Source organism: Temnothorax curvispinosus, unplaced genomic scaffold (genome assembly GCF_003070985.1).
Source record: "Temnothorax curvispinosus isolate PA1 unplaced genomic scaffold, ASM307098v1 QBEX01013525.1, whole genome shotgun sequence".
Taxonomy (NCBI): domain Eukaryota; kingdom Metazoa; phylum Arthropoda; class Insecta; order Hymenoptera; family Formicidae; genus Temnothorax; species Temnothorax curvispinosus.
The window spans coordinates 205,491-217,394 of NW_020223305.1; the positions used below are offsets into that span (position 1 = coordinate 205,491).

An 11,904-nucleotide genomic window follows, 5' to 3' on the forward strand; every position below is an offset into this window, starting at 1 on the left:
ATTTTAAGACAAAAAATTACAATAAATTCCGTTTACCTTGATTGCTTCGTCGCGAGAGGAATATTTTGTCAGAGCAATTCCATGATTCTGGTAGAGACGGAAGTCTTGAACCGGTCCGTGTTGCATACACAACGTTTTCAAAGTAGAGCCGTCAATTTGTGGAGTAAGATTCTTCAACAGAAGCCAAGTAGACATCCAACTCGAATTACTGACGGTGGATGATTGGAGGCCCCACGAACTAGACGATCTACTAACACTTCCTAAGCCAGCACCCCAACCATTGCTTGCATTCGTAGCCCCTTTACTGCTTAAACCAGGAGGTGGACCACGCGCTTTGCTCATCGGTGCACCCCAGAGTTCTGAAGTCACAGCAGTAGGCGGAGGAGCGGATTCTCCCCATGTATTTTTGGAAGTGCTGTAATAAATTGAAATTTTTTTAAATGTACGTTCAAAAAAAGAATGTGATAATGTACGTCATACATTTAAAATCATTACCTAGTAAACGCACTAGGTGTAGTTGCTGGTGGATTAAATGTCCATGTAGAATTGCTTAAACTCGGGATCGATGTATCGGGATTAGCTGCTTGCGGTGGCGGTGATGTCTTGCTGCTCGATGAAAAGATCGTGTCGGTATCCTTAATAGTAGCCAGAGATAACGGAGAACGTACAACTGAGCCAGGAGTGATGCTAGGATCATCCTCGATGCTTTTTATCTGGGTACCCTAAAATGAAATGAAATATAGGTGGACCTGGATAAGCTTTAAATACTAATACTCTGCTGCTTTTATTATACATGTCAATAAATTGCGCGTATTTTTCTAAATACACATGTACGAACACTATTTTCTCGCATTCGAATGGAATATTCATAATGGCAAAAAAATAGTAATGATTAGAAAAATAGTATTGGAAATGGATTACCTTCCATGGCTTCCCTGGCTCGAACTCTGGAACAAGATCAGTATATGCAGCACCACCTGGTTGCCAGTCTTTTCCGTCGGTTGAATCGCTGTTGCTCGGATCAGGCCAGCCGCTGTCGCCGAGTCGAGAAGACCATGTGCCATCTCCTTGACTTAGCAAGGGATTCATATTCGGACTACTATGTGACTGAGTCAAGCCGCCAGGAGTTGCGGGCGGTTTACTCGTAGTTCCGGGAGCACGGGAAAATTCGTTCGATACCAAATCGCCGTCCTTATCAATTGGACATGGCAGCTTCCATTGATTTAATCTTGATTGTTGCTGGCTCTATAACAAATAAAATAAAAATAATGTAGGTTATAGTTGCTCACATCAGAATTTGATATCTTTTATATAAACTGATATGTACCACCGGAGGCTCTTTGTTCATCGTTAAATCGCTGAAACTGTTTTGCAGAGCTGACATGGGATCGTGCACGGAAGATTTGTAATATTCCGATGCCTGCGATGGAGGAGCTGGATGTTGCTGCTGTTGCTTCATATACGTTGCTTGCTGTACCGCAATTTGATTCTGCAAATTCGTGATCTGCTGCTTGGTCTTCGTGATCTGAACACTGATCTGTAGAGCTGACTGATTGCTTCCCTTCATTGTATTTTGAACAGCATGTTGTTGATGTAATTGCTGAAGGACTTTGATTTGCTGTAGCAACTGATTCAATAGCATCAGAGTTTGAGGCGCTAAAGGTTGATTCAAGATCTGGTGGTTCAAATATCCTTCGTGTACAGCTAGTTGAATTTGTTGCACAAGCATCCGCAATTGCTGTGTACTTGGTTGATTTTGTGATGCGCGAGATGCCTGAAAATTAATTTTATTATCATCATTAGCATCATCGATTATAATCTATATTAAACCGAATGAAAAAATAAAATAGATACATAATTATGTTTTCAAACATATGAGTGATCACATTTTTTGTGATCAATAAAATTTTATTTTATTCATTGTCCGTACTGTTATAGCCGAAAACTAAAACCAAATATATAGTTAAATATAAATTTATGTTTTGAGATATTATGTAAATATACATATAACTATATATATATATACGTTCGAATAAATTACAAACAGCCCGATTTATAATCTGAAGATGTTTTATACTATAGTAAAAACAACATCCTACTAAGTTTTTTAAAAATTATGAAATATTAACACCTCTTGTATAAGATATTCTATAAATAACTGAATTATTATAATTCGATAAATGTTCGATTTATAACTATGATATTAACCGTAGAAAGTTAGTGATGCATTATTAATAACAAAATAGTGATTTACATGCATAAGACCAATATAGCATCAAACGCAAATTCATGCATTCAAAAATTAGATTAAACAGATGAATATAAGCTAATATAAGAAAGAGAATTGCCATCGTTTGCCAACAAAAATTATTAAGCCTATAAATTCAATAAAGATACATATTTAATTCATAAATATACCTAGTATAAAATAATCTTGTCACTATAACCTTTCTTGTATGTATTCGCTATATGAATAAATCTTTTTAGATAGTATTTATAATAAATATCAATTCTTGATTATTTTTTTAATAATTAATAAATAGAAACAAACTCTTACATTGTCGCGATCGCATGCTACTCACGCGATAATAACTAGAAAATCAGGCATTTATCTCATCACGCATTTCTTATAACAAAAAAAATAAATGTAAAAAGAAACCATGGAACCTCGATATAGAACTTCGTTAAACATGAGTTTATTCACCTGGTTGAAAGGGGGTTGTGGCGTATTGGTACTTGGTTGTTGTTGCTGTAACGGAACAGCTGTCTGCTGCTGTTGCTGTTGCTGAAGCTTGAGAAGACTAGCACTGGTGACAGACCCACCCACTCCCCCACTGGTTGCCCCACTGGGCACTCCGCCACCCTATGTTAAATACAAATTGTACCCCAAGCCTATTTTCTTTCTGTGTCTTCTATCGAATTAATATGCCGCACAAAATGTGTTTCCCAAACATCGATCATAACTAAGAATTTGTATCTCTCTCCTCATATTCAAGTATTTTATCTCTCCGGTAATTGAGTCGTTACCGTTTCCGAACAATATGTATAAAAATATACAAATATTTCACATAATATAACGAAAACAGTTGGATACACATAAAAAACAGTTAGTAACTATTCCGCATTTTGTAGCGGTTTCAAAATTCCACTTTAATTCATTACTTTCAACTATTAGATAATGTTAATTCATAATAAAATGCTGACGAAGTGTACACACGCTCAATCACTCGTTAAGCAATTTTCACGAAAACCACAACGCGTAACTTATTTATTGTCAAATATCTTAGCTTCATTCATTTTCAAAAACAGCACTGTTAATGAAAGATTATATTTAAAAATTTATTATATAAAATCGGTATATCTCAGAATATCGTTTAAAATCACAAAAAATTTTTTCTGAAAACTATTTAACAACGCTAATTAAGCTTACCGGAGGGAATGACATCTGCTGTCCGACGTGATTGAATCGAGGATAGGCTGGTGTGGTAGTTGCTTGATGCGTCGGATCGTAACCTGAGTGTGTCTCGTGACGTCTCCACTGATCGACAGGACGTATTTGATTGAGAAGTTCCAATGCCTCTTCTCGATTCATTTCTCGATTCCTCAATGCTACTTCGACATCCTCTTTCTAAAATAATAGAATAATCACATATTTTACGATATGCTATCCCATGAAAAGTTCATTCATTAATAGCAAAATTGAAAATATTTAAAATTAATTTTATTGTTTTAAGAATTAATTTTACATGCTTTGATAAAAATTGAATAAAATAATTAAGTCAAATTATATGTATTTATATTAACAATTAAGAAGATTTCTACGAATTTAAATTTATAAGCCTAAAATACTTTAGCAAAAAATATAATTAAGTAATATTTTAATACATTTAATATTAATTATTAAATATTATATGATAGATCAATTAAATAAAAATTAGAAATGCATGCAAAATATAGACAAAGATTGAAGATATCATACCTTAAATCCTAAATCGCAGAGATAACGAAACTCGCGACTGTTCCAAATAACTTCTTTTGTTAAAGTAGGTTTTGCAGGATGTGCCCAGCTAGGAGTCGGATCCATATCAGAATCAGTCCAGCTACCGGCAGGTCCCATAGGCTTTGGCTTGTGCGCAGTTGGACCACCCCAACCAGGATTTAGTGGAGGCTCGTTCCAAGTAGCCGGTGTCTTAGGATCATCCCAAGATGCAGTATCGTGCGGACCGTCTGTCCATGTTCCATTGCGTCCGCCTGGAGCCCCAGGATGGCCCCACATGGGATTACTTACATCTGGTTTCATTCCAGGTTGACCTGGCATTCTATTCTGAGGCATGCCTGGTGGACATTGCATGCCTGCAATAAAGAGCACGCAGATTAGTACTATTAAATCAAGCTTTAAGATGAAAAGTGTATTATATACGTTGTGCACATTGATTACTTTTTTCAACAATTTTTTACAATATAAAACAAAAAAAAAAGGTTTTGGGACGCTCCGCGAACGCGTACCTCCACGAGCCAAGTTTGGTGCAGGTATATCCTTCCAATGTGAAACCTTGCTACCTGGCATAGCACGTTGATTAGCAGCCGGATTTCCCCAGAGGCTTGTTCCGTCGTCATAATTGGGCACGTTACGCCGTTGCGTCGGCGGCGAAGGTTCCTCCCAGCCGGACGGTTTGCCGGGCATGATGTCCTTCGGTGGTTGTGCAGCCCATTGATTCATGTTCGACGGATTAAGCATCTTGGCTGGCGGCCCAGATGGATGTTGATGACCCATCTGATGATGAGGCGGGCCAGGTGGCTGAGTCCACATGGCGTCGGCGTTTGCGCCATGCAATCGCCCTGATATTCCACGTGGATCACCACGCATATCAGCCATTCGTGGATCGCGCGCCATAGGATCCATCACACGCATATGATCTCTGGGATCCAAGGACATACGGTGATCTCGAGGATCACGCATTTCTCGTGGATCCACAGATCGCAGGTCTCTTGGATCTCTATGGTCTATTCTAGGATCGCCCCAATTAGATCCTGTCACAATCAATGTTTCTTGTAATTACAAATTACCTTCGTCGTGTGCGATAATCATATCGATTTATAAGTAATCTCATCTGAACACGTGACATGCATATTTCATTAAATCTGCGTTAAATCTATTCATCACAATTAAAAATGTACAATTTTATATATACAGATAATCACGAACAAATAAGGCAATTACTTATAAATCAGTATAGTTTGATTTTGCATTGCAACCAGTCATGGCTAAAATCATCAATTTAAATTTGTATACATATAATATTATTCAGTAAAAAAATTATTCTGTTATGCAAGTGATAGATCACATAAATTGATTTCGTTACATTTCTATATCCACAATGATAAGTAAATGCAGAAGCATAAGACATTTATAATTTTATAATAGATAATTAACATAGCGTGTATAAACGGAATATAATAAAATAAAAATTAAGAAAGAACTAATATTCAAAGAAATTATTGTACTTATATTGTAAAATATAAATACTTTATGTATATAGATAAATATAATACTGTCGTTAATTTTATGCATATGTTTGGCTTAGGGTGAAAGCATCTAACATAGCACTTCCACACACATAAAAAGCATATTTCCATATAAACAGCATAACATTTCCTCAAACAAAAGTAACAAAAATCGCCTGAAACTGATAGCACTTGCAAAGGCAAATATGCAAAATCAAATGAAAATCGCTTGAACTGTATCCCCCCATTTTTATCTTAAAGCTTTGTGAATGCCGGAGTCTCTCTATTTAATTAACTAGCAAATATATAACATACACTTTCACTAAACATAAGCCGCAGCTGAATGTGTCAAAAGCATAATAATATAATTAATGTATTATTTTGCATTACGTTCAACTGCGCAAATACAAGTGTAAGTTCTAATGTAGTTTGTGGCCAATTATTTATCTCAAAAAATTTAAGAATATGAAACTTTGTTCAGGATTCCCCAATGTCGGTCAAATGACTGTGCAAAATACGTAGTATATATTATTTCACCAGATTTCTTCTAAAATATAAATCACAAAAATGATTTTCTTATATTATATATATGTATGTGTATTGCACTTTAATAATTTTATATATGTATATTGCACTTTAATATATATTAAGTAAAAGCGTTACTTTCAAAAAATTTTTTTTTAGTTTTAACTACACTATACATACTATCATATTTGCAAAATGTTTTAAAGTAATGTCTATTTCAACTTGGTGGTTTCCCAATGCAGAAGTAATGTTAAGAGAGAGAAAGAGAAAGAATGTAACAGAGATATTTTAATAAACTTAATTACATCAAGTATTAACAAAGTAGGTATTATCTCTTTGTGCTCAGAATAAAAATAAATAAATAACAGTAAGAATGAAAACGACATAATGTGTTTATAGTATGATAGTATTTTCTTCTATATTATCTACAGAGCTCTACTACAAATGCGTTATAGCAACTGAACGAGACTCGGGTTTCTGAACATAGTCACATAAAGGATACGTTAGCAGTGCGCTAACAGGCACATTACAAACAGCTAATATAACACTAGAAAAATCAAGGACATTTTTCAGTCAAAATCAAAAAATTTGGAAAAACATTTTGCCTATATAGATCTGGCATCTCCAGCCTTCACCAGCCTACCTCCCCACATACCGGCTTGGTTACCGGCGGCACCGGTCCACTGAGCTGCGCTCGGCTGTGATTGTGTTGGTGCACCGGTCCACATGTTGGATGAATCTGCCGTTTCGTCGTCTTCACCCCAAGTGCCGCCGATGTTGGTCGCAGGAGTATGGCCCCACGGTGTTTTTGTTTGCTGTTGAGGCGGCGGCTGTCCACCGTTACGCAGATTCGCCTCCCACAAATCAGTGCCGTTGTTCACTGGTGGTTTCCATATCGGAACACCGTCTTTAGTTATGCTAGGCTCGGGTGATGTCGGAACGTCCCAATTTGTATCTTGATTCACATTTTGCTGCACAATTATTCATATGTTAATATTGTCATATCAAATATTATATGAAATAAACAATTGGCAATCCATTAACAACCGCAAAGTTTAATGCTGTATACTTATTATTCTTTCACACGAAAAGTTTGTTGAGACGAATAATAAAAGTAATCTCAAGATCAATGTTACACTTGTAAAATGTATAATCATACATCAAATATATTGTATTTTACTTACACAACCCCAACCGTCATGACTAAAGAGTGCTTCCCGCATTGTATTGAGTTGTTCGAGTTGCTGCTTCGTAGACGGATTATTAGTCGTTGATGTGTTGCCAATGCTTACAGCTCCTTGGGTAGGATTATTGGACTGATTGTTGTTTGCGCTTGAACCTGAAGATTGCTGTTGTTGAACGCCACTACTGTTATTATTTTGCACTGATGGATTTTGCCCAAGACCACTTGGGTTATTAGACTTTCCCTGAGACCATTGGTTATTATTCTGATTCCCTTGGGTAGGGTTATTTGATTGAGATGTTGGCGGACCAGATTGTTGATTCGATTGTTGATTGGGATTATTAACTTTACTCACATTACCTAATAAATCAAGAAATACAATTGTCTTTATAAATCATAAATAAAAATAAAGTTTAAAAGTCGTATTCAGCTAATGCTCAAGTATTTTTTCTAGAGATTTATACTTATACACATCCAAAACATTCATATATTTTGTAATATATTTTAATACAATTGTGTAATCTGTGTAATGTATTAATATTTTAAAAATCTTGACAATTAAAATATTTAACACAAATCAAATATAAATATAATTCTTATACGAAATAATTTAATTTAAATATTGAATACTGAATAATTTGATTTAAATATTAAATGTCAAAAAATTTATACGTATGTTTATGGATACTTTGGATATATACATATATTAAGTCTAAGTTTCTTTTAACAATATATGCTCTTACCCGGATTATTTTGGTTTCCAGGTGGTCCTTGATTTTGATTTTGATTTGGATTACCAGTGACAGATCGATTGACAGTATTTCCGCCCCAATTATTCGGTGCATTAGCACTACCGGGTGGGTTTCCGGGTGTACCGCCCCATCCACTCTGATTTGTATTATTATTATTTGGCGTAGTGGCTTGCGTTGTTCCCCAATTGGTAGCTCCTCCGCTGTTCAAGGAACTCTCTCCACCTCCTACCAACCGCAGTCCCATTGGTATGCCCCAACGTTGCTTGTAACTTGCAATAGGCTCGTTGTAGTTTTCATACAACTTCGATATACATTTGCGAGATAGGACGTCCAAGACAGATCGTAGTCGACGCCGATTAACTTCGTATTCGTTCATGTTCGTCTCGTATGTTCTTCGACAAGCAGAAACTAATGCACGCACATAATGCTTTAGGAGGTGACATATCGTAGTCGATAGAGAGAAATCTTCGTTGCCGTTGCATATGATGGCATTATCGTCATCGTTCTTACGACTTTGGTCGTATTTGAGAGTATCTCGGTGATATTTGCAGATCAACTGAGCGTCATCTTTCGATGTTGTAGTAGCCTTGAGCTTGTCAATAGCATAAATTTGCGCGTCTTTAAATTTAGTTGCGTCACAACGACACAAGTCATTCTTATTAAGATCATCTGTATGACTTAGCAACATATATTGGATACATATTTGGTCATTTTGGAGTATATTGAAATATTCCAATCGCATTTCATTGTCGTTCGTGCGACTCTCCGCCCGAGATACAGGTACAACAATTGTTTGGGATGCGACGGTGGCTGATTGGCATGTAAGCGTCATCGTAGGCTTGCAGGTAGTCATTATAGGAATGTTGACAGTCAACTTAACTTGCTTACTGTTGTCAGATTCGTCAAGTCGAGCGGCATGAGATGTTTCAAATTTAACATTACTACACTTATCGCTGAACTTAGACCTAAATACAGACTTAATGGTAGAGTTAGATTCGCGATCGGTAGTGACCAATCCCCTATGTCTACTAATCTTAAAACAAGTGTTTAGAGGCTTATTGTTATCCTGAAATAAAAGAGCACCAACAGTATATATTGTTGCTTCGGTACAACTAATACCATCATTTTGAGACCCTAAGATCCTAACATTAGTAGTCATTACACTAGTCTTGTAGCACACAGCGATGTCAACAATGTCTCCGATAACATCTGGATTATTATTACTAATATTAATTTCTTCTTCAATACTACCAACGTTACTGTACTCGTTATTATAATATTCATTATAATTATTACCAACGTTGTAATCATTACTTTTACATATTATTAATAGTGGAACACATATGTGTTGCATCAGCTCGGTCACAGTGACATTACATAATGGAGAAATAGAAGATTGTACATATAGTTGTGTGAGATTTTTCAGGAAAGATCGCAAAGTGTGGTCAATTACTTCGTTTCTGGAAACGATAAGCGTAATGGAAGAACTTGCGGTGTACATCGCGAAATTCTGAGCGCAAACCGACACCGATAATAGAGAGTTGACATTCAAATGCGATTTCAAGAGGTGTCGTGCTATTCGGCAGCTCAGCGAAACTCGGATGTCAGAGTTAGAATCATCCAGAATTCTATCGTTTGCAAGCAGTCTAGAGATCTGAGCAAAACTGGTAACTAGGGCGTACTTATCACCTAGTAGTTTCATTCTATTCGATGTGGTGGTAGAATCGTCCCTTTTAATACAAAGTACCGGGATAACAGCAGCTATCTTGTCAAAGCCACCACTAAAGAGGAGGTAATGGTTACTGTAACTGGTTGAGCTGAGCAATATCACAGACTTGGAGTTGTTATTACTTACATAACTAAAATTAGCCTTAAATTTATTGTTGTCGCCTAGGTCAAGGCAGGACCCTAGTAAGGAGTAATTGTCATCAGAGTTAGGGAGGCGTAACAACCGTTGGGGACTATCAGACTTGGGTATCCTAACTAGGCTAGGTACCCCAACGGTGTAACACACTTCGTCCCTTTCAAAATTTACACTTACCCTTATATGTACCCTAATGTATACAGTACTAAAGCTAGTCTTATTATCACTTAATGTCTTACAAGTAGACTTAGAGTTATTGGCGGAGCTGCCCAGCTGCAGACCAAGCAAGCCCGGTGTGTTTTGCTTTCTGTACTTGTGATGATTATGTTCTGCATTGTTGTGATTATTTATTTTATTATTATTATCGCAGATTTGAGGGTGATTTGTTGGGTATTTTGTGGTTGCTGGCGCCACTGACTGGCAGGCCTTACCTATGCCGGTTGAGTTGAACTCACCTGTAATTAGAATGTAATGTCGCGCTGTAAACGTCATTTGTCGTCAGAATTTCCAATATCTTTGTTCGATATATAAGCATTTATTCTCTTGGATATTATTGAAAATATATGTTTTAATCCACAAGATATGAAAATTATTAATAAAAGAATATATAAATTATACAATTAAATATTAACAAAATGTTTAACAAAACGTTTTATATAATTTAAATACAATATTTATATAAAAAAAATTAAATTATTTAACTACTCATGCTTTTAATATCAATTTTCTTTATAAGTATTTGTCAGCTGAGCTTATAATTTTATTCAGCTTTACAACAGTTTTCAAAATAATAAATACAATATCTAAATTTCTAAAAGATATACTTATTTTTGTACATTAATACGTAAAACATTAAGTAAATATAAGATAGGCAAATTCAAATAATGTAAAGTATAGGAATATTACTAAATATCATTAAAATATTTAATTTACTCACCAGCTTGGTTCAGCAGGACGGTTGAAAAGTCATTGGCGGCGGTAGCTTCGGGATGGCTAATAGGTGCTGCCATCATGCTGCTGTTTGCTATCGATTCGATATCACAGTACCTAATGTGCTCTGATCCTTCCCCTTCCCCCACCCCATCCAGACTGCTTTCCTCTAATACTACTACATCCCCCTATAACACGTAAAAAACGTGACGTGTTTACGTTTGTTTCAGAATGAAAATATTTGTCTTTAAACAAATGAGTGTAAGATCAATAAATAAACATGTAAGCTATGATGCAATAATGTGAAACTAAAATATTATGTATGTACAAAGATAAGATAAATCAAATCTCAATTGTTATAACCGTAGATAGTGATTTACGGATTACAAATAAGTAAGAAAAAAAAAGAAACAACAAAGGTAACTTACTAAATCTACAAATAAGTCATAACAAAGTAATTTAATATATTTGCAGATGTAAATGCAGATAATTATCTAATTATGAGTATCTACTCATCCAACAAAAAGTAGGAAATGACAAATAAGATGATGTTAACGGTAGAACGCGGTAGTAAGGAAGGTATGAACGTATTTATATCTATATATAAGGTATAAATTCGTAAACCAAGTTCACTTCTTGGCTTTTTGTAGCTAAAGTTGAATAAAAAATCTTATCTATCTGGATACTCATGCAACAAATAATGCAATTAATCTTAGATTGGAGTAATTTCTATAAATAGTATTTTACGAGTCATATGTGACGCATACAAAATTTATAAACCGTTTCATTAAAAGTATCAATAATTTTTTTCATTTGTTTTTAAATTTCACTACTTTTATACATTACGATAATAATTTATATTGACATAAAAAATTTCACGGTTTTATTTTCGGTTCATGATGGTATGATATATGTATAAAAAGTTATTAGCTCAAATACATGCGATGTACATATAAATACTTACCATGGAATTTTGTACGAAGGCATTTGTTTCTGTAGAAATCTCATGTGAACTAGAATTGTGTGGAAACATTGGGCTCAGTTCTTCTTTGGCAGGCAATGCATAGAAACCAAGATCTGTAACATAAAACACGAAGATATCTATCAGTAATTTGCAAAATAGTTTACAATGTAGTTTACAAAAA

At 35.3% G+C, this 11,904-nt stretch overlaps 1 protein-coding gene across 5 annotated transcripts in view; it reads right to left on the minus strand.

Moving 5' to 3' along the window:
- LOC112463672 (trinucleotide repeat-containing gene 6C protein) overlaps positions 1-11,841 on the minus strand; it is a 31,216-nt gene extending 19,375 nt beyond the window's left edge. Inside the window, exons 1-13 of one of the 5 annotated variants that reach the window (XM_025030175.1) lie at positions 11,724-11,841; positions 10,767-10,947; positions 7,957-10,284; positions 7,215-7,573; positions 6,686-7,001; positions 4,507-5,031; positions 3,980-4,353; positions 3,431-3,628; positions 2,705-2,863; positions 1,328-1,774; positions 922-1,245; positions 496-713; positions 37-415 (exon numbers count right to left, since the gene is read on the minus strand). In XM_025030175.1, coding sequence (XP_024885943.1) covers positions 37-415; positions 496-713; positions 922-1,245; positions 1,328-1,774; positions 2,705-2,863; positions 3,431-3,628; positions 3,980-4,353; positions 4,507-5,031; positions 6,686-7,001; positions 7,215-7,573; positions 7,957-10,284; positions 10,767-10,947; positions 11,724-11,792 — 5,877 coding nt within the window. In that variant the 5' untranslated portion in view covers positions 11,793-11,841. Of the gene's footprint in view, positions 1-36; positions 416-495; positions 723-921; positions 1,246-1,327; positions 1,775-2,704; positions 2,864-3,430; positions 3,629-3,979; positions 4,354-4,506; positions 5,032-6,673; positions 7,002-7,214; positions 7,574-7,956; positions 10,285-10,766; positions 10,948-11,723 lie in introns of all 5 variants that reach the window. The other 4 variants (XM_025030174.1, XM_025030173.1, XM_025030172.1 and 1 more) reach the window with 4 other exon arrangements.
- Between the last annotated feature and the right edge of the window lie 63 nt (positions 11,842-11,904).